This window comes from Agelaius tricolor, unplaced genomic scaffold, assembly GCF_023055355.1.
Source record: "Agelaius tricolor isolate 1412-34295 unplaced genomic scaffold, bAgeTri1.0.p SCAF_22, whole genome shotgun sequence".
In the NCBI taxonomy this organism is placed as follows: Eukaryota; Metazoa; Chordata; class Aves; order Passeriformes; family Icteridae; genus Agelaius; species Agelaius tricolor.
This window is the reverse complement of record NW_027269282.1, coordinates 13438468-13461313: the sequence shown is the minus strand read 5'-3', so window position 1 is coordinate 13461313 and position 22846 is coordinate 13438468. Positions and strand designations below refer to the sequence as shown.

General features: G+C 49.2%; 1 protein-coding gene across 2 annotated transcripts; it reads left to right on the top strand.

The window, feature by feature from the left end:
- Positions 1-13: 13 nt before the first annotated feature.
- Positions 14-21135, top strand: CUNH10orf143 (chromosome unknown C10orf143 homolog). 2 transcript variants are annotated; one of them, XM_071446132.1, is made up of 4 exons: positions 14-3282; positions 6519-6659; positions 7219-7284; positions 20165-21135. In XM_071446132.1, exons 1-4 carry the CDS (start codon positions 2806-2808, stop codon positions 20552-20554), a joined length of 1074 nt encoding a protein of 357 aa, XP_071302233.1. In that variant the 5' UTR covers positions 14-2805; the 3' UTR covers positions 20555-21135. The 2 variants fall into 2 exon arrangements, with proteins under 2 accessions (XP_071302233.1, XP_071302234.1); XM_071446133.1 differs by lacking the exon at positions 20165-21135 and adding an exon at positions 7964-11671 and having other exon boundaries at positions 3118-3284.
- Positions 21136-22846: the final 1711 nt, after the last annotated feature.

Genomic DNA, 22846 nt, shown 5'->3' with positions numbered 1-22846 from the left:
CCTCCCTGTGTCACGTGCCCCCGTGTCACGTGTCCCGCGTGTGACGTGTCCCCCGTGCCCTTCCAATTGTTAAAAATGGATCAGGAACTGTTGTAAAATAGTTGGTGACGGTGAAAAATGCGTTATTTTATGATTGGCTTTTCACAAATATTCAAATGAATATTATATGTGTTGTGCTAGAAAGTGATGCTGTATGCATTTTCTTACGCAGTGTGCTCAATATAGTTTTAGGTTATAACAAAATGTTAAAATAGAAACGATGCTATGTAGGATACTTTTTTAAAGAAAGGACTCACAGTCAGATAGCAGCCACAGGACACCTGAATCTTTCCTGGGTTTAGGGCTCTTTTTTGGGATTCCTGTCCCAGTCCCATTCCTGGTGAGTTCCCAACGAGCAGGGCTGGATTTGGGCTCTGGAGGAATTCAGCAGAAGGAATCCCAAGGCTCTGGGCCCAGGCATTATGGGATGGAGGCCCAGGCTCTGAGCCACGGTTCCGCTCCGAGTGGGACAGATGGAACTCCTGGAAATAAATCTCTTCCCTCTGTGGCCCACGTCAGCTCCAGCTCTGCCTGTAAATCAAAGCTCAGCCTTGAGAGAGCTCCCCGAGACCTTTGCAGGCTCCTTGGGAAGGGAGAGGCGAGGACTGCAGCTCCAAATGGATAGGCCTGGAGCCAGGGGACAGCTAAATCTGCCTCCCATCCAGCTGTATTTCTGGGATCCCATATGGAGCCTTGGCAGGAGCATCCCAGGGAAGCTTCAAGGACTCGGGGTGGAGCAGGCTGTGGCCGTGTTCACAGGGGCCCCAGGAAGAGGGAAGAGATGAGGATCTGACTCCATGTTTCACAAGGCTGGTTTATTATTTTATGATGTATATGATATTTTTAAAATACTAATAATATAAATATATTATTATATATGTATATAATATATGTGTATTACATATAGCACTATAATAATATTAATATCTAAATAAATATAATAAACTATATGTAAAATATTTTAATATTATAATTTAATATTTCATATATTTAATATTTATCATTTACTATATTTAATATTTATATTTTAATATTATATATTTTATTATATATATTTGAAACTATACTAATATAAATAAAATTATATTATGTATATCTATAAATGTATTGTTATATATTTATATAAAATATATGTAATATAAAACTATAATAATAAAATAATATATAAATAAATATAATAATATATAAGCTAAACTAAATAAATATAATAAATAATATATAAAACTATAATAATAATATTTTTGAAAAACTATACTAAAAGAATAGAAGAATAAATTTCATCAGAAGGCTTGAAAGCAAAGGAAAGAATTGGAATGATAACAAAAGCTTGTGACTGACCAGCGAGTCCGAGGCAGCTGGGCTGTGATTGCCATTAATTAAACACAATCACATGAGACCAATCACAGATGCACCTGTTGCATTCCACAGCAGCAAATAATTATTATTTATATTTTGTTCCTGAGGCCTCTCAGCTTCTCAGGAGAAAAAATCCTAAGGAAAGGATTTTTCATAAAATGTGTCTGTGACAGCAGGCAGGGGGACAAGTTACCCTGCAAGTGCCAGGTGATGCCCTGCTCACCTGCAGCCCCAAAGAGAGATGGATGTGGAGCCCAAACTGGGGTGAAAACCCCCGAGGGAAGAGGCTGGGTGAGAGCTCCCAGCTGTTCCCAAATCCCACTGCAGTTTTCCAGCAGCTTTCCCAAAGAATCCTGTGTTCCCTTTCTAATGAATTCTTTGTTTCCTTTCTGCCAAGGTTGGGATTAAATTGTGAGAGGGTATTTCTTGTTGGGACTCAGGTGTTTATTAGCTCTTATCTCTGTCACAGTCTCACAAACCCTGAGTTCTGCAGCTCTTCACTCCAACAAACTGAAAATGGAGCCCCATCTCTCTCTCTCTACAAGGCCTTTTAAGAATAAACTGTCCAATTAAGAAATGACACCTCAATTAGTTTTACTTTTAACCCAATACCCAGCCACCTGTGATCTGCAATGTGGACTTTTTTATCCAATTACACAAAACCACCCAAACCCATGGAGAAGAAGCTCAAGAAGAAGGTGAAGAAGAAGGACCAGCCTAAAATCTCCATTTTACCTTAAATATATATATTACTGTATTCTAAACCATTAAACTCTAAATTTCCCAGCCTGTGATATCACACACTTCTACTCAAACTCCACACCCACAATCCCAGTTCTGCCATTCCATTTTGGAAGCTTCTCCACAGCCTCAGGTCAAGGCCGTGTTCCAGAGCTCCAGAGGGGATGGATGCCAGGGAATAATCTGTGTCCTCTCCTACAAAACCGCTGGGTGCAGCTGGAAGTGCTTTATTAGAGAGGGATGGAGGGAGCTTCACCCGGTGAGAAGGGCTGGGACAATGGGGATCGTTCAGCCTGGAGAAGGATCCAGGGTGAGCCGAGTGTGAAGGAGCTGAGAGATGGAGGACAGGACAAGGGCAATGGCTTAAGCTGACAGTGGGTAAATTTAGATGGGAGATTGGGAATTGGGAATTGTTCCCTGGCAGGGCTGGATAGGAGATTGGGAATTGTTCCCTGGCAGGGTGGGCAGCCCTGGCACAGGTGCCCAGAGCAGCTGGGGCTGCCCCTGCATCCCTGGCAGTGCCCACGGCCAGGCTGGACACTGGGGCTGGGAGCCCCTGGGACAGGGGGAGGTGTCCCTGCCATGACAGGGGTGGGATGGGTGGGTTTGGGGTCCCTCCCAAGTGTGGCCATGCCGTGATCCGGACGGGGCCGGGCTCAGCGCTGCGCGATGGACGCGGAGCGGCCGCGGTCGGCCCAGCTCGGTGCTGGAACCGGGGAACCGGGACCCCATCCCCGGCCGGGCCGGGGTAGGCTCTGGGGGCAGATCCCGGGCTCGGGGGTGGATCCCGGGGCGGTGCCGGTGCCGGGGGAGGCTCCGGGGCTGGATCCAGGGGCGGTTCCAGGAGCGCCTCGCGGGACCGCGTTACAGGGGCGGCCCTGGGGTGGATCCCGGTTGATCCCGGTTGATCCCGGTTCCAGGGGCGGTGTCGGTGTCGGGGGGAGGCTCCGGGGGTGGATCCCGGTTGCAGGGGCGGATCCCGGTTCCCGGGGCGGATCCCGGGGCGGTGCCGGTTCCAGGGGCGGATCCCGGGGCGGTGCCGGTTCCAGGGGCGGTCCCGGGGCGGATCCGGTGCCGCCATGGCCGCGGTGCCGGTGCGGGGCCGGCGTGGGGCGCTCGGGCCGGGGGCAGCCGGGGAGCCGGAATGTGTGAGTCGGGAACGGGGATGGGAATCGGGAACGGGAAATCGGGACCGGGAAATCGGGACCGGGACCGGGAATGGGAATGGGGCAGAGGCTGGGGCAGGGCCCGGTGCCGGTCCCGGTCCCGGTCCCGTCGCCGCCCGGGCCGTGTCGCGATTGTCGCGGGCGGTGCCAGCTCGGGGGCGGGCACGGCCGGGCCGGGGACTGAGCTCAACAGGCTTCGGGGTTTTGCTTCTTTTTTCCTGTTTTTCCATAGTTTCTTTTTCCACATTTTCTCTTTCCCGTTTTATTTCCTCCCTTTTCCTTTTTTTTTAATGTCTTTTTCCCTTTTTTCTTTTCCTTTTCCTTTTTTCCTTTTGAATTTCTTGGTTTTTCCTTTTTTTCCTTTTGAATTTCTTGGCTTTTCCTTTTTTTCCTTTTAAATTTCTTGGTTTTTCCTTTTTTCCTTTTGAATTTCTCATTTTTTCCTTTTTTCCTTTTGAATTTCTCGTTTTTCCCTTTCTTCCTTTTCCTTTTTTTTTTTTTCCCTTTCCCCCTCTTTGGTATTTTTCCCTTTTTTTGTTCCTCTTTTCTTTTTTTAATTTTTTTCTTTCTTTCTGGCTGAAACCCTCTTTACCAGGCAGCCTCACTAATTCCATCTCTTGCTGCTCTCCTGGCTCCAAGATGACAGAGAGAGGAATCAGAATCCCAGCCTGGTTTGGGTTGGAAGGTTGGATTTTAAGGCATCTGGACTTAGAGGAATATCAGATTTTCAAGGCCACAGCTCCCAGTGTGTCCTGGTTTGGATTGATCTTCAGGGAGAGTTTCCCAGGTGGAATCTCACACTCCCTCTGCTTTCCCAGCCGTGTTTCCATAGGGCAAAAAGCAAGGAGCATCTCCCCAGGGCCATCATTCCTTAGGGATCCAGGGAGAGCTGGGCTCTGTGGCACAGGGTGAGTGCAATCCCAAACAGGAGACAGCCTGCCTTTAAAAACGGGGTCAAAACGCAGAAATTGCACAACAAGAACACATTAAACTTGGAGGAAATCTTTAAAACTGGACCCAAAATACCCCAAGAAATGAGCAGAACTTCTCCTACAACTCCTTCAGGTCGGCTGTCCGGTGGAGCTGGGTTTGGCAGCAGTTTGGTTTCCTCTCTCAGGTCTTTATCCCATCACTGAAAATGAGTGGGATTTCCCAGGGCTTCCAGCTGGACAAGGGAGTGAGAGCGACTGCCCTGCAGGGCAATGTGCTCCTGCCCCTGCTCGTGTCCTGCTCATTTCCCAGCTGCCAGGGCATTCCCTGGCACAAGCAAACAGACCCTGCTCGCCTTTGGAGCAGGTGGGTCCCTGTCAGTCACAGGATCCAGGGCTGCCTCTTCCCCAGGAGAGAGTTCCAGAGGCAAGGAGCTCCCCAGGCTGGCGTTGCTGGGATAAGTTTGTCTCCTCCATGTGCTGAACTCCTATTCCTGGCACTGACACCAAGCAAACCTCCCAAAACAATACCTGGAGTTTATTTTTAATCAGCCAAATTCCTTCTGCTGTTGGGCATAGAGTCATTTTTCCCTTTGCCCCCTCATCTCACACAGATTCCCAGTTTGCTGCTGCACTTGGCCTTTCCCTGCCATAAAGGAGGAGTTCTGCAGCAGCAGAGGCAGAGGATATTTTCCCAATGGGAGCCAATCTCAAGGATTTAGAGGACCTCCCCAGACTTTTATCCCATTATTCTCTTTCTTACTACAGTACATATTTCACTTTTGGACTCCCTTCCCCTCCTGCTATCCTGCTTCCCTTCCTGCTGATCCCATCTCAGCTCTTTCCTGCTGAGGTTCCTGGTGCGTTGATCCATTTTTGGTTTTCCATAACTTATTCCAGCTTTGAATTCCATTTCTGTGCTTCAGTAGTCTGTCAGTTCTGTGCCAGCACATCCTCTCCCTGGAGAGAGAGATGGAATGTTGGGATTCCTTAAACAAAGTGTGTTTGGGGAAGAACATCCCAAGTGCGCGAGCGTCCCTCTGGAATTCAGGCCCTAAATCTGGGTCACTTTTGTAATTCCCATGCTTGTGTTAATTTCCTGGGCAGTTCCAAGGAGCCCTGGGGTCCCTTTCCACGGGCTCTCTCAGGCCAGGGATGTTGTTCTGGAGGGTTCCACTGTTGTGTGGGTTTTCTGTGGTGTTTTCTGTGGGTTTGCAGTTTAACCTGCCCAGTGCCACCGTGCTGCTCAGAGCAGCATTTTTGGGAGCCCCTGGTCCTGGGAGGGCTCACAGGGCCCTGGGAGGGCTCAGCCCAACCCTTGGGTTCCCAGGACAGCCCAACTGAGGTTCCCTTAGTGCTGGGCACAGCTCAGGGCACAGCTGCAGGAGGAGGGAGTGCATGGAGAGCACTGGAGAGCTGGGGAAAGGTGCCAGTGTTCAGGGAAGACACTGATCCCCTCTCCAAGGGTGTTCCTGTCACTGGGATCACTTTTCCTTCTGTTTCCTGGGTTTAATCACTCCTTCCACACTATTCCTTGGATCCCTGGATCAGCCCCGTGCCACGTCCTGCTGGGGTGGAGGCTCAGGGATGCCTTTTGCCAGGGATTGCATGGGACTGGGGCACAGAGAGGGGTGAGACACAGAATTCCTGCTCCCAGGGGCACAGAGAGGTGTGACACACAGAATTCCTGCTCCCAGGGGCACAGAGGTGTGTGACACACAGAATTCCTGCTCCCAGGGGCACAGAGAGGTGTGACACACAGAATTCCTGTTCCCAGGGGCACAGAGAGGTGTGACACACAGAATTCCTGCTCCCAGGGGCACAGAGGGGTGTGACACACAGAATTCCTGCTCCCAGGGGCACAGAGAGGTGTGTGACACACAGAATTCCTGCTCCCAGGGGCACAGAGGGGTGTGACACACAGAATTCCTGTTCCCAGGGGCACAGAGGGGTGTGACACACAGAATTCCTGCTCCCAGGGACACACTGAGGTGTGACACACAGAATTCCTGCTCCCAGGTACAGAATTCCTGCTCCCAGGGGCACACTGAGGTGTGACACACAGAATTCCTGCTCCCAGGGGCACACTGAGGTGTGACACACAGAATTCCTGCTCTCCCAGCACAAGGGGCACTGGGAGCCCCAAACCTGGGGGTTCTGCCCTAATGCCCCATTGTTGTCCTGGTGTTCTTCCCACTGGATGTGTGATCCTTGGGAGGCACAGGCAGGAGAATCCCCAGGGTTTGGGCCTGCACAGAGATGTGAATGTGGCCTCTGGCTGTTGCAGAAGCGGCTCTGCAGGCTGCTGGACACCATTCCAGGGGAGGCTGCTGCCCAGCTCGTGGACTGTGCCATGGACCTGGAGCCCAGGCAGAAACTGCTCCCTGACTCTGCTCCCTGGGCTGCAAAGGCAAAGCAGAACTCCATGGTAAGTTAGCACTGTCCATGGGCTTGCTGCAAAATCACTTCTCAAATGCATTTTACCATAAAGCTGCAAATAATTGCCGCCTTCTTTTTCTTCTTCTTTTTTTTTTTTTGTTTTATTTTCCCTTTTTCTTTAGTTTTTTCCCTTTTCTTTCTTTTCTTTCTTTTTTACCCCTTTTCTTTCTTCCCTTCCCCTTTCCCCTTCCCCTTTCCCCTTCCCCTTTCCCCTTCCCCTTTCCCCTTCCCCTTTCCCCTTCCCCTTTCCCCTTCCCCTTTCCCCTTCCCCTTTCCCCTTCCCCTTTCCCCTTCCCCTTTCCCCTTCCCCTTTCCCCTTCCTCTTTCCCCTTCCCCTTTCCCCTTCCCCTTTCCCCTTCCCCTTTCCCCTTCCCCTTTCCCCTTCCCCTTTCCCCTTCCCCTTTCCCCTTCCCCTTTCCCCTTCCCCTTTCCCCTTCCCCTTTCCCCTTCCCCTTTCCCCTTCCCTCTCTTTCCCCTTCCCCTTTCCCCTTCCCTCTCTTTCCCCTTCCCTTCATTTTGATGAATTTGTGTCTGGTTTTGTTCCTCAGATTTTGGAAAACCATGGGAGCAAAGGCATTTCCCAGCCCTGCCCAAGATGTGTTGCTGGAGAATCTGTAAGTGTGGCAATTTGCTTTTTTGGGACAAAAAGGACTGAGGCTTGTTCCCCATTAAAACATGAAGTTAAGAACCTCCACAATTGCATTGCTCGGGAATAAAGTGTGGAAATTAAAAATAAAGGAGATGGATTTAGCATTTCAGCAGAGCACGAATTAATATTTCCAGCAGCAGTTGGAAAATCTGGAGGTTCTCAACATATTTTTCAAATTCTCTCTAAAAAGCAGAATTTGGGAAGTTACTGAAAGAAACAATAACATAACACTTCCCCTACCCAATTTTACTTATCCTTGATTTACTGGATTGTAATAAAATGCTCAGGAATCTCATTCTATCTCCTTTTTTTCTGTAATTGGATATTTCCTTTCTAAGGAATAATAAAGTATTGAAAATATTGCTCCTTCCAGAGCCAAAATGAGGAAAGGTGTGAGGGAATGTTGGATGTTCATAGCAAAATCTCTGATTTATGGAATCAAAAGGCAAAGTTTCCATCAGAGTTTCCACCAGGAGCTGTGACAATGATTGTGTTAATTTATTTCCACTCATCCCTGGAGAAAAAGAAAAAAGGGAATGTTTGTGGTGGTACTCAGCAAATTCAAATAAAATTTGAAAACGAAGAGTGAGGAAAAGCCTTTTTGCCAAGCTCCTTTGTAGTGACCTGAGATTCTCTCATTGCAGGGCCACTTCAGTCACATCCTGGGCTGCTAGAAAAGGAGAGGAGCAGAGGAGCAGCTCTGATTTCCTGCTGGGATCCCTAGGATGCAGCTGCTCCTGGGCCCTGCCCGCCTCAGCACCCCACCCTGGGCACCATTCCCTGCCACTGCCACTGCCCAAAATGCTGCTGCTCCTCAGAGAGCTCAGAATTTGTCCAAAAAGGACAAGGAAAGGATGATTTCATGTTTAGGTAACTCAGAATTTGTCCAAAAAGGACAAGAAATGGCTGATTTCATGTTTAGGTAATTCAGAATTTGTTCATAAAGGACAAGGAAAGGCTGATTTCATGTTTAGGTAATTCAGAATTTGTCTAAAAAAGACAAGAAATGGCTGATTTCATATTTAGCTCAGAATTTGTCTAAAAAAGACAAGGAAAGGCAGATTTTATATTTAGCTGAGAATTTGTTCATAAAGGAAAAGGAAAGGCAGATTTCATGTTTAGGTAGTTCAGAATTTGTTCTAAAAGAACCAAGAAAATGCAGATTTCTTGTTTAGCTCAGAATTAATTTTAAAAGGACAAAAAAAGGCTGGTTTCATGTTTAGGTAGCTCAGAATTTGTTTTAAAAGGACAAAAAATGGCTGATTTCATATTTAGCTCAGAATTTGTCTAAAAAGACAAGGAAAGGCAGATTTTATATTTAGCTCAGAATTTGTTCATAAAGGACAAGCAAAGGCTGATTTCATGTTTAGGTAGTTCAGAATTTGTCTACAAAGGACAAGGGAAGGCGGATTTCATGTTTAGCTCAGAATTTGTTCATAAAGGACAAGAAAAGGCTGATTTCAGGTTTAAGTAGTTTAGAATTTGTCTAAAAAGGACAAGGAAAGGCAGATTTCATGTTTAGGTAGCTCAGAATTTGTTGTACAAGAACCAAGAAAATGCAGATTTCTTGTTTAGCTCAGAATTTGTTTTAAAAGGACAAGCAAAGGCAGATTTCATGTTTAGGTACTGAAGAATTTGTTTTAAAAGGACAAGGAAAGGCTAATTTAATGTTTTAGATGGATTAAGTTGAGCTGGCCTTGGGCCCAGGCTTCACCTGGGACTGGGCCAGAGCTCGTGTTGATTCCAAAGGTTTTCCCAACAGCCCTGACCCCCTTGGAAAATGCTACTTTGGAAAATCCTCCTTGTGCAGGGCCACAGGCAGCAATGGGAGGACACAGATTTTCATTTTTAAGTGGCTTTGCAGCTGTGAAGTCCAGGAAAAATCCAATTGAAGCTTACATCTAAATCCCAAAAAAATCTGTTTAAAAAGGCTTGACCTTGTCACCCAGCAGGCTTTTATTGGCACAGATCTAAGGACAGGTTAATTAACCTCTGAAAGGTTAATTTGGGGGTTATCAGGCTGCAGAATCCTCAGGCAAAGGTTTTTTGCAGGCCTTGAATCCTTCCCATGTTGTGTGTGGAGTTGGAGTCAGCACTGAGTTGAGATAGTCTCATTAAATAAATGAATATCACATAAATACTGAGTTTAATTAAGTAATACATGAGGAAATAAATCTAAAAGCAGACCTGCACTTAATTGGCACTCAGATTTTGGTTTAAAAAATAAGTTTCCTCCAAGCCAATAAAAGTTTTAGTTAAATCAAGAATAAATACTTTCAAGTTGGTATTTCCATACTTGATACCAAGATCTGGGGTGTCAGAATTTGTGGGGAATTCATTTTTGCATCCCCCACCCTTGTCTTTTAAAAATCCTGGTAATCAAAGCAGTATTTAAAAAACAAGGTGGATGGACAGCAGTTGCTGTGCAGCAAAAGCTGAAATATCTGAGTAAATGTAAAGGGCTAAAAGGGTTTAGTTCTTGCAAAATCACTCAAAACCTCAGGTGTGACAAGTAATGATTAGGACTGGTCGAAATTTGGTCAAATACGGTCAAAATTTCAGGTGTTCAAAGAGGGGAATACCAAAACTGGACTCAGAGTCTGTGATGGAAGAGTTTTCTGCCAGAATTCCTCAGGCAAAATACAGGATCAAGTTTAAAACAGGGAAAACATGGATTATGAAAGTAAAAAGTGTTTTTTCCTTAAATAACTCCCATTTTATCGTGTTCAGGAGTTCACAGATACCTGTGTCAACATTTCCTCTGTTTGCTTTAAACTTGGATCTGGGGTAAAGCCAAGAACCAGCTGGTTCCTTTCTGGTTTTCCTTCTGCTCCTGGTGGGGTTTGTGGCAAGAATTTGAAATCCTTTTAAATTCTCCTGCTTTTCCAGCATTTGTTGGAAGCGCCATGGTGAATCCTAGGGCTGGCTGCGGCAGAATTTTAATGGGATTTTTGGGAACTTTTATTTTTTAACCAAAATACGGATGCTTATTTAGCGCAGGTCTGGTTTAAATGTATTTCCTCACTTGTTACTTGAGTAACTCAGTGTTTGTGTGCTGCTCATCCATTTCATGAGCATTTCCCATTGTCACTGGGCAGGGAGCAGGGGTTTCTGTGCATTTCATTCAGGGCTTGCTGAGGAGAGCAGGAGCCCCTGATGCTGCTTTGGGCTCGGGGTGAGCAGGGATGTCCTTCCCCTGTGCCAAATGCCCAGTGCAGCCTGGGCTGGCAGGGACATGGGGGATTCCAGGTGTTCCCCTGAGGGCCCTGATCTCAAACAGGGCTCTCTGTGCTGGGCTTCCTGCAGGAGCACAGAGGGGAAAGCAGAGCGAGTCAGGTCGGATGTTTCAATCAATAAATAAAATATATTCTCCTGCTAACACCCTCAGTGCTGGCAGTGAGCCCCAAACAGGACAGCAGGCAGTGGAAAGGAGTCTGCCCTCATTTCCAGCTATCCCAATCCCCATTTCCCTGCAGGATTCCAGCCTGGAAAAGGCCTCAAAGCCCATCCAGCTCCACCTGGGACCCCTCCCACTGTCCCAGGGGCTCCCAGCCCCAGTGTCCAGCCTGGCCTTGGGCACTGCCAGGGATGCAGGGGCAGCCCCAGCTGCTCTGGGCACCTGTGCCCACCTGGGGCTGCAGAAATTCACATTTCAGCTCTGTCCTGGGGGAACTTGCCCACCTGGAACCCCTGGGGCTCACATCCAGGTGTTCCAGGACAGGGCAGCTGCTGCCCTGGCTCCTCCCAAACTCTCCTCTGAATTAAATCACCTCTAACTCCTCTCAGACTCCCCATTATCCCTGTTTTTCTCCCCACATTGGAAGGCAGAAGCTCCTGGATCAATTCCAAAGTGAACTTTTCCTCTCAGATGTGATTCCCTGTTTTCCAACAGGGCGAGGAGTGCTTTTTTAAAATCAGCCAGCAAATTGGAATTTAATTGTCTGCTCCACTGAAGGCTTTTAATAGTGATATTTTTTTAAATAGATGTGTTTGTAATTTATTTTGGGATTTTCCAGGATCATTAAGCTGGCACAGGCTGGGGCAGTGAATATTCCTTTAAAGCAGATTTGTGTCAAATCTGCTGTGGAACCACAGAGTTATTTTTGTATGCCTTGTAGAACTCTGAAATTTTGTTTTCTTGATGAAAAAAAAATATATATAAATTTTCTATTTCCTGCTGCTGTGGTTTGTACAAAGAATAACCAGTGATGCTTTATTTACCTGTATATAGAGAGAAAGGCCCCTGGCCTGTTTTTAATTCAGGTTTAAATGATCTAATTCTTATTTTTAACTTTGTATTTTGTAAATTGTTCCTTACAAAAGCAGAAGCATTAAACACCACTTTGGCTGCAGCATGGAATTGTCTGGTTGTGTTATTCCATGAGTGATTTCTGAGGAATAAAGGTAAATAAAACCTCTGACGAGGAGAATAAATATATTATTATGAGAATAATAAGAACTAGGAGAATAAATATATTATTTATGTCATGTAAAATCCTTTTAGTAGGTTTAGGTGTTCACTTTATTAATTTGATGGCAATTAGAGGTTCACTTGGCATCCTGACTGCCAAAAAATCATGAAAAATCAAAATATTGGGATAAGTGGAGTTTAAAGCCAACTTAGATCTGACAAGCCAAGACTTATGTGTTGAAATAAATGCAGTTAATATATTTAAATATATATATAGTTATATATATATAGTTAACTGTGTATATATATATAGTATATATTAATATATTATATTTTTGTTAATTTTAGATATTTAATATCTAAATATTATAATATATTTATTTTTGTTTATTTTAGATATTATAATTTATTGACTAGATTTCAAATCCGTGGTGTTTATGTTTAAATTTGCTGCTTAAAGCCTCAGCCCTCTCCTGGGAGCTTGGTGTGATACCCTGATTCAGAGTCCCACATAAACAACAGAATTTCTCAGGTTGGAAAAGCTCTGAGCCCATCAAATCCAACCTTTCCCAGCCCTGCCCAGGCCACCACCGTCCATGTCCCCAAGTGCCACCTCCACAGGGTTGTTAAACCCTCCAGGGATGGGCACTCCAGCCCTTTCCAGGAAGGAATTTTCCCAAGATCCATCCTGAGCCTCTCCTGGCACAGCTCGAGGCTGTTTCTTGTCACAGAATTCCAGCCTGGTTTGGGTTGGAAGGGACCTCAAAGCTCAGCTCATCCCAGCCCTGCCATGGCAGGGACACTCAGGGGCTCCCAGCCCCAGTGCCCAGCCTGGCCTTGGGCACTGCCAGGGATCCAGGGGCAGCCCCAGCTGCTCTGGGCACCTGTGCCAGGGCTGCCCACCCTGCCAGGGAACAATTCCCAATTCCCAATCTCCCATCCATCCCTGGCACTGGCAGCCATTCCCTGGCTCCTGTCCCTCCATCCTTGTCCCCAGCCCCTCTCCAGCCTGTCCCAGGCCTGGAGCAGCCATGCCTGGCTCTGATGTCCCAAACTCTGCTCCCGACCCTCCCAGAGCAGCTTCTCCACACCACAGGGACCACCACAACCTCCACGGGCACATCCTCCATCCCTGGGGCTCTGCCTTCCCCTGAGGATGGGCAGGATGGGCTCCCAGGGCCTCCCTGGGTGCTGCAGGCCCGGTGCTGGGGGATATTTGGATATTTTGGTGTGATTGTGGTGTTGTTGCTGCAGCGATCCCGAAATCGCCGTGTGATATTTGCTTGCAACACAGGGTGTCATTCATGAGTTATACATAAATGGCAGCTTTACATATTTAAAAGGAACATGGACTGCTTCATATCTGAAGTATGGTTCCCAGGGGAGAACACCACCATTTGATCTATTTTTGATTAAAATGTAAAAATTAAAAATTAAATCAAATGGTAGTCAAATTCCTCGGGGAAAACATACTTCAGTTATGAAGTATTCCCCACAGTAACCTTGAGAATCTTACAGCTGTATTGTCTCATCTGTAGGTGGTCTTTTTATGTCTCACATAATTAAAATGAATTGCTGGTAGAGAACCCCTACCACTGCATACAGATTTATGAACCTGGAGGCACCTCCACTGCCAGACAAACAGGGACAGCCCCGCTCCCTCTGCAGCTGTGCCGTGCCCAGGCAGCCCCTGGAACCTGGGATTTGCTGGGAATGTGGGATTGAGGGGCAGCGATCCTTCCCTGCCTGCGGGGGGAGTAAAGCCAGGGAAGAGCAGGGGCTGGGGAAGGAGTGCACAGGATCCCTGAGCTGGGACAGGGTAGGACAGGGGGGATGGATGGATGGAGAGCAGGGATCTCTGCAGCCAGGTCGGGAACTTGGGGTTCATTGCAAAGGGCGTGGGTGCAGGGGCCTGCTGGGATTTGGGGTTTATTGCAAAGGGCCTGGGTGCAGGGGCCTGTTGGGATTTGGGGTTCATTGCAAAGGGCCTGGGTGCAGGGGCCTTTTGGGATTTGGGGTTCATTGCAAAGGGCCTGGGTGCAGGGCCCTGCTGGGAGCTGCCAGGCACAGCTGGAGCAGGCCTGAGAGAAGAGAAGGGGAGAGAGGATGAGAGGGTGAGAGAGCAAAAGCATAAGAGAGTAAAAGGGGTAAGAGCATAAAAGGCAAGAGCTGAGACAAGAGGTAAGAGAGCGAGGTTCCTGTTACAATACCATAAATCTTCTTCTGTGCTGAATATTCTGATTCTCACTAACCAATCTACTACAATATACAAATCCTATAGCATTTACAAACAGCCCATAAGAATCATTACATTACCATACTGTGTTACATTTTAAACCCTAAAAACTCCTCTTTGGGCCCCTTCTGCCAAGCTGTAGGGTCTGCTCTGACCCTTGGGCCTGTCTGCAGGCAGAGGGTGTTGTTCCATCAAAAGGGGATCACCTTCAGCTGGCCACACCATTGTTTTCCAGTTGTTCAGTAACTGAGGTATCTCAAAGCTTGCTTTCATTTCAATCTCACTTATAGTTTCCATATTCTCAACATCCTTTGCCAGACAAGCATATTCATAAGGCTTTCCTGTTTCATCTTCCCCAACAGGACAGGACCTCTCAGACCCCTGAGTCCACCCTGTCACTGCCCCATCCCCACCCTGTCCCCAGCTCTGAGGGCCACCCCAGGTGCCACCTGCAGGGATGGGCACTGCAACCCTCCCTGGGCAGTTCCTGAGCCCCCTTTCCATGGGGAAATTCCTGCTGTGCCCACCCTGAGCTGCCCTGGCCCAGCCTGAGGCCGTTCCCTCTTCTCCTGTCCCTGTGCCCTGGAGCAGAGCCCGACCCCCCCGGCTGTGCCCTCCTGGCAGGGGCTGTGCAGAGCCACAAGGGCCCCTGAGCCTCCTTTGCTCCAGGCTCAGCCCCTGCCCAGCTCCTCAGGGATTCTGCAGCCCCTGCCCAGCTCCCTCAGGGATTCTCCAGCCCCTTCCCAGCTCCTCAGGGATTCTGCAGCCCCTGCCCAGCTCCATTCCCTGCCCTGGCCATGTTCCAGCCCCTCCAGGGCTGTCCTGCAATGAGGACCCAGAGCTGGACTGAGCCCTCGAGGTCCCTGTGGTGGCACAGGGGGACAATCCCTGCCCCGGCCCTGCTGCCACAGGACTCAGCATTTCAAATACCCAAGGAACCCTTGCTGTACTAAGCAATGGCTAAATGTCACCAGAACACGATTGTGAAATTGGATTTCCCAGGAAAATGTGCTCTACACAATCTAATGCAACTTATTTCTAGCAAGCTGCTTTACCAGGCTGCCTTGGAATATGGGAATGTATATTTGATAAGATTAGAGAATCATGGGGATCAGGAAAAATAAGACTCTAGACTTTGCATTCCCATTTTCACCCAGCTGAAGGACAAACATGTCATTTATTTTGTGTTTGGTTGTGATTCTCATGGTCCTGCTAATGTACCCACAGCAGTGGCCTGTGACTGTGCATCCTGCTCAAGCTGTGACTAAAACTTCCCTAACAACATTTCCGTAAAAAAGAAGGCTATGGGAGCGAAATGCTGGGATTTATAGAGAAAACAAAACAATCCTGGCAATAAAAGTATCGAGTGGAAGAGTTCCACAGTGCCTTGCAGAAACATTTTGTAATAAGCAGCAGGAGTGTTCAAATTTCAGTGTAATACTTGAAAGGAAATGTCTCTTATCTTTGAGTTTCTTTGGAGAGGGGAGTTTTTAATGTATAATCAGACTAAAATCCTCCTGTAATTGCACAGTGAGAGGCCTGTGAAGTTTCGGGAAGGCTCAGATGGAGCACAGACCTACAGCAGCACCGAGCTTTTTCCTCATCTCTGGAGGATTCCAGGCCTGTGGCATCAGCCTGAGGTGTCCCCAGGTGCAGATGCCCCTGGGACCTCTCCCCAGCAGTTGTGCTGTCACCTGTGCTGGCCACTGATGGCTCTGAGCAGGCCCCGTGGTCACTGATTGATGGAATTCTGCCAGGACTGGAACACCCAGCTCCTTCCCCTTTCCACTTGCTCCAAGCCCAGCCATGCTCCAGCTCCATCCAGCTCCTTGGGAAGCTTCTCCCTTCACACCATTAATGTTTACCTCTCCATTACATGGAACCCCAAATTGGTTTGGGTTGCAGGGACCTCAGAGACCACCCAGTGCCACCCCTGCCATGGCAGGGACACCTCCCACTGTCCCAGGTGCTCCAACCTGGCCTTGGGCACTGCCAGGGATCCAGGGGCGGCCACAACTTGAATCCTAATTTATTAATTAGGCCTGAATTAATAAAGAAGTGTCAACACCCCTCTCCTTTTGTCAGTGGTGCCCTAGGCCAGGCTTCTCCATGCCCTGGGAACAGCCAGAGTTCAGTGGAATGTGAATATTCCAGCAGGGAAGAGCACAGCCAAAATCACAGAGTTAAAATCCTCCCTGAGCCTCCCAAACCCTCCCTCTGCTTGTGAGCACCTCCCTGAGCACCAGCCTTCATCCTCACCACCCTCATCCTCACAGCCACAGGGAGAGGGGCAAGAATCCATCTCCAATCCCTGCACCAGCAGGGAGTCCTGAACATTAAAAGCCATTAAATAAAAGTTAAGTTCTCTGAACTCAACACCTCCCAGCAAGTGCCAGATGCTTCAGTCCCTGACTCAGTAGCTCAGCAAGGAAAAAGCCTGGGAAGCTTTAAAATGTGCATTTCTGGGCAAAGCTGAGAAGGGAAAGAATTCTGAGTAGTTTTTAACAGAGTTTGTAAGGAAAGGGAAATAGCTGGTGTGAGTTATTTGGTGGAGGGAGGCTATTTCACTGAAGATTGGCTAATTTAGGGTAGCTAGTAAATGACATTCTGGGTTTTCTGTCTGAATTTATGGCCAGGGTTCCACCACTTGTGCTGAGCATCCTGTTGAAGTCATTCCAGTTCTGGCAAAAGCTGAGTCACAAAATCCTGCCCTGTCCAAACTTTGCTTTCTCAGTCCCTGTGTGCAGCAAATCCCTTCCCCAGGCTGGGACAGTGACTTTAGGGCATGGGAGAGAAGATTTTCTGTCATTTCTTGAGCCCAGGGTTGCTCTCTGTGCTGAGAGCAGTGGGGTGGGTTGGGTTCAGTGCCAGCTCTTAGAGCAGGGAAAGTGGGGTCTTACTGCTCTGCTTGGGATGAGGGGATGCTCCTGGAGCAGCCCTTGGGTTAAGGCCCTGATTCCCTTGGGGGGATCCTCCTGAGCCCTTGGTGCCCACTGAGAGCACACCACACTTGGGATAAAATTCTGGAATGGTTTGGGTGGAAAGGACCCTAAATCCCCCCCAGTGCCACCCCTGCCATGGCAGGGACACGTCCCACTGTCCCAGGTGCTTCCAGCCCCAGTGTCCAGCCTGGCCTTGGGCACTCCCAAGCTTTGGGAAATTGCTGCACCCAGGAATGGGCAGTGGGGTTCAATAAAGCTCTGCTGGGTGAGAGGCTGGTGTGAAAGGAGCAGAGCTATGAGTTCATACTGCCACAAACACAGTACCAGAGTGGAAAGGAATCACTGTTTCCTTGGGTTTATGCTGAAAGTAGAATATGTCTGGTTTTACCATCACTACATCCTCAGCAATTCAGGTGCAGCAAAGTCGGAGCCTGAAGGGAAAGCCAGATGGCAGAAGTTCTGTGGAATTTGTGGCCTTCAGCTCAAGGACATGGATGGGACCCTGGGCAGGAATTGTTCCCTGGCAGGGTGGGCAGCCCTGGCACAGGTGCCCAGAGCAGCTGGGGCTGCCCCTGGATCCCTGGCAGTGCCCAAGGCCAGGCTGGACACTGGGGCTGGAGCCCCTGGGACAGTGGGAGGTGTCCCTGCCATGGCAGGGGTAGGATGAGATGAGCTTTGAGGTCCCTTCCAGCCCAAACCAGGCTGGAATTGTAGGAATTTCAGACTCACTGGGCCCAAGAAGAGGATCTGTGTGTGGATCCCCTCACCCTGTGGTTGGGACTGACTCAAACACAAAACTTGGTTTCCTTCTCGAGCAACAGTGGCAGGTAAAGGGAGCTCCATGGCTTTTCAGGTTCTTAAGAGCAGATGATTCAACAGCAGGATGAATAAATAATGAAGGAAAGTGAGATTATAAATTGCACTTCCTCATTTGAAAGGCCTCGTCTCCCGATCCATCATTATAAATGCGCTACAAACTTCGGGTCATTTACAAAATAATAGAACGCTTTAAGATTACCCTTAGCTTTATGTAAATGTAATTTTAATATTCTATCTTCATTAATTATCTAATCTTGGGAGCAAATAAACTCCTGACACAATTCTGTAGCTATTTTGCCAGCAGGATTTCCTTTGAAGTCGGCGGCGGTTGTAAGAGGAAGTGGATGACAGGACTGAGCCTCACCAGCCCTTTTGGAAGAAAAGGAACTTAAACAGTAGCTGAAAATCCAGACTTCCTATGGGCACAGAGCTATTCCTGCACTGCCACACGTTCATTAGTGCCAGAAAAGTGGCACTTTATTCCCGCTGCTCCTGTTCCAGAAGCGAGGAAGGGGTTTGCTCCCACCTCCTCCCAGTCCTGCTCTCCTCCCTTGGCTCCCAGCGCAGAGCCTGGCCCTGAATGAAGACCCAGCGGGGCTTGGGAGCTGCAGCTGGACCTGGTGTGTCTCTGTAGCTCTGTTTTCTCTCTAAAGCAGCTTTGCACCTCATCATTTTGGCAGGTGGGGCTGGGTAAGCTCTGCGGAGCAGCGTGAGCATCACCAACGATGTCACAGAATCCCAGAGTGGTTTGACTGCAAAAGGACCTCAAATCCCAGCCAGTGCCACCCCTGCCATGGCAGGGACAGCTCCCACTGTCCCAGGCTGTCCAAGCCCTGTCCCTCCAGGCACTGGGTGCCAGCCTGGGCCCAGGGAAGCCTGTGCAGCTCCCCACTCGTACCCATCTCAGTGTCCCATCCCTGTGGTAATGCAGCCTGGATGTTTTCCACCTTAGTCTGAGTTTCCCCAGCTCTATGCATATAAATGCTCATATTAAAAGGAATTAATTAATAACTTACATTTAGTTTCTTCAGAGCAGCAAGAGCAAAATCAGTGCATGGGATAGGAGAGTGCTGGGTTCAGAATCCCCACCCGGCCCAGGCAGCAGCAGGGCTGGTACTGCTCCCCTCAGATCTCCTCAGCTGAGACACAAAATGCAGATGTGAGCAGCCCCAGAGCTGCTCATTCCACCCCCAGCTGCTCTGTGCAAGGGAGGCATGGATATTCCAGGCTATCGCTGTCGTCAATAATCCCATCCATGCCTGTCGATTATTTCAGTAATTACCACTCCTAAAAACACTGCTGAGCATGATTACAAACGTGGCTTTCTTTTGATTGTCTGTTTTCCTGGCCACTAGCAGATGCCTGAATTCCTTGACTTTGTTTAACAATATAGATAATGTTTGCTGTGCTTTCCCAACGCCTGGAGCTGACCCAGGAGTACAAAATGAATAACACAACCCTGATAAACTCACCTGCAAACTGCTCAAAGTTCTCAAATTAAACCCTATTTGCATACAAAAAACTCATCAAAAGAACATTGAGGGTCAGATTCTGTTCTTTTGAAGGTCTGGGGCTGCACTTGCTCATCCCTGTGGCCAGGGGAGGGGGCAGGACCCAGGGCTGGGCAGAGCTGCCCACCCCAGATTCCCGCTCCTGCTGGGAAGGTGTGTGACACCAGTAAGGAAATGACATTGTTTAAGGAACACACCCGAGTGACCACCCAGCTGGCCCAGGGCTGGCTGAGGGGACACCCAGAGTGTCCTGGAACGGTGTCCAGGGAGTCACTGTGCCCTGAACCCCCCAGGGCTGCAGGGCTGCAGGGACCTGGGCATGGGCTGCGTTCCCAGGCTGGTTCCTGGCTGGTTCCTGGGCTGCGTTCCCAGGCTGGTTCCAGGCTGGTTCCAGGTTGGTTCCAGGCTGGTTTCCATTCTGGCTCCAGGCTGGTTCCCAGGCTGGTTCCAGGTTGGTTCCAGGCTGGTTTCCATTCTGGTTCCAGGCTGGTTCCAGGCTGGTTCCAGGCTGGTTCCCATTCTGGTTCCAGGCTGGTTCCTGGGCTGGTTCCCATTCTGGTTCCAGGCTGGTTCCTGGCTGGTTCCAGGCTGGTTCCAGGCTGGTTCCAGGCTGGTTTCTGTGCTTATTCCAGGGTGTTTCCCAGCTGGTTCCCATTCTGGTTCCAGGCTGGTTCCTGTGCCCGTTCCAGGCTGGTTCCTGGCTAATTCCAGGCTGGTTCCAGGCTGGTTCCAGGCTAGTTCCAGGCTGGTTTCTGGGCTTATTCCAGGGTGTTTCCCAGCTGGTTCCCAGGCTGGTTCCAGGCTGATTCCAGGCTGATTCCCATTCTGGTTCCTGGCTGGTTCCCAGGCTGGTTCCATTCTGATTCTAGGCTGATTCCTGGGCTCGTTCCAGGCTGGTTCCAGGCTGGTTTCTGGGTTTATTCCAGGGTGTTTCCCAGCTGGTTCCAGGCCGGTTCCCAGCCGGTGCTCCACAGGCAGTAACTCATCACTGCCACCACAGGAAGGAGCTCCAGCACTGCTTGTGGAGCATCACTCAGCCCTGCAGCTGCCTGCCCGCGCTGCTCCGTGTGCTCCATCCTCTCTTGGTGCCTTCAGATCCAGCTCTGCTATTCCCGGGTTCTGCCCTGCCCCAGTGTGCCCCTGCACCCCACACCCAGTGCCAGCAGCTCTCCCCACAGCTCAGGCACACACAACAATCCCTTTCCAGCCCCAGAACAGCGCTGCAGCTTCAGCCCCAAGAGTGCCAAGAGCAGGGGATGGAGGAGAGCAGCCTGGGAGGGTGGGACTGCATCCCTGCAGCTGGGATTGGACCCTGAACCCAGCCTGGAAATGGAGCAGAACTGATCAAATGTGAGATTGGGCTGGAGCCACAGCCAGGTTCTGACACTGCCCCAGGTGTGTCCTGTGAGCCTTGGGATCAATCCCTGCTTTATTCTTGAACCCTGCCCAGCCCTGCCCCAGGGAGCTCTCAGCATCACTGCCCCAGCTGTGTCCTGGGAGGCCTCTGAATAAATCTATTGACAGCTGGCCTGCAAGCAAAGCTGAGTTAATAGAAGAAATGACAAGAGTTAATTGAAGAAATAACAAGAGTTAATAGAAGAAATAATAATTGATGATTTTTGAGTGTATCCATAGCAAGGAAGAAGACAAGGCTGTCAGCATGGGAACAGATTAGAAAAGATACATGAAAATTTTTGTAAGGTAGGCTATGTGCATAAGTAGATGTGTACATGTGCCTTATTAAATTTCTGTAAAACTTTTGCCAATTATATTGATGCTAATTGCTTTGCACCAATGAATGTAATAAGTTATTGTGATGTGGTTAATGACTCAAGATCACACTTTGTTAAGAGTGTATAATCTGGAGAACACACAGAATAAAAACCTTTTCTTCTTAGACCCTGATCACGTGTGTGTGTGTCACATCTGACCTAACAGTGACACAAATCCCTGCTTTATCCTTTACCTCTGCCCCAGGAAGCTCTCAGCATCACTGCCCCAGGTGTGTCCTGGGAGGGAATGATCTCCTTGGGATAAATCCCTGCTTTATCCTTTGCCTCTGCCCCGGGGAGCTCTCAGCATCACTGCCCCAGGTGTGTCCTGGGAGGGAATGATTTCCTTGGATTAAATCCCTGCTTTATCCTTTGCCTCTGCCCAGCCCTGCCCCTGGGAGCTCTCAGGCATCACCTTCTCCTGAGCATCCCCTCCCCACAGTGCTGAGGTCCTGCAGGGAGCTGGGCTCCCTCCTGTCCCCACAGAGAGGGGATGGACAGGATGGACAGGATGGACAGGATGGGATGGTCAGGATGGACAGGATTTGACAGGATTGGACAGGATTGGACAGGATGGATGGGATGGACAGGATGGACAGGATTGGACAGGATGGACAGGATTGGACAGGATGGATGGGATGGACAGGATTGGACAGGATTGGATGGGATGGACAGGATTGGACAGGATGGATGGGATGGACAGGATGGACAGGATTGGATGGGATGGACAGGATTGGACAGGATGGACGGGATGGACAGGATTGGACAGGATGGGATGGACAGGATTGGACAGGATGGATGGGATGGACAGGATGGACAGGATGGATGGGATGGACAGGATTGGACAGGATGGATGGGATGGACAGGATGGACAGGATTGGATGGGATGGACAGGATGGACAGGATGGACGGGATGGACGGGATGGATGGGATGGACAGGATTGGACAGGATTGGACAGGATGGATGGGATGGACAGGATTGGACAGGATTGGACGGGATGGACAGGATTGGACAGGATTGGACGGGATTGGACAGGATTGGACAGGATTGGACAGGATGGGATGGACAGGATTGGACAGGATTGGACAGGATTGGACAGGATGGACAGGATGGACAGGATTGAACAGGATTGGATGGGATGGATGGGATGGACAGGATTGGACAGGATTGGACAGGATGGACAGGATGGACAGGATTGGACAGGATTGGATGGGATGGATGGGATGGACAGGATTGGACAGGATGGATGGGATGGACAGGATGCAGCTCAGGGCCTGCTCCAAGCCTCCCTCCTAGGCTGCCTGCGGGTGCCCCAGCGTGTCTCACTGCAGGATCTGCAATTCTGAGCCAGCCTGAAGAAGACATAAAGTTCTGTTTTATCTGCAGGGAGAGCTCCCAGCGTAACCTTTGCAGCAAGAGCAGATTGGCTCAGGTATTGATTGACCCTTCAGAAGGCTGGGGGTGCTCCTGACTCAGCTCCATCCTCACCTGGGGTGTGCCAGGTGCATGAACTCTGATTCACAGGATCTCCAGGCTGGCAGAGCCCTCCAGGATCATCGAGTCCAGTGAACAGATAACGTGGTGCTTCGTAGGAGTGATCTCAGGGTGCAAAAGAACCGCCATGGTATGAGGGGGTTTGCAGTGATAATCAAAACAAATGCACCTGTATTGAATGACCACAGCAAAATGTGAGAGAGGGATTAAGGGAGAGGAAAAGACAGAGAAAGAGAGAGAAGAGAGAGAGAGAGGGGGATATGGCTACCAACATAGAGACAAAGTCCTTTGGTCCAGTCCAGTCGAGGATCCGCCTGTTACGCTGGGGAGATCTCAAAGTC

Coding starts and splice junctions, on each gene's coding strand:
- CUNH10orf143 (XM_071446132.1), top strand. CDS start 2,806: ATGGACGCGGAGCGGCCGCGGTCGGCCCAGCTCGGTGCTGGAACCGGG. Junction 6,660..7,218: donor AGGCAAAGCAGAACTCCATG/GTAAGTTAGCAC, acceptor TTTGTTCCTCAG/ATTTTGGAAAACCATGGGAG. Junction 7,285..20,164: donor GATGTGTTGCTGGAGAATCT/GTAAGTGTGGCA, acceptor GGTTTATTCCAG/GGTGTTTCCCAGCTGGTTCC.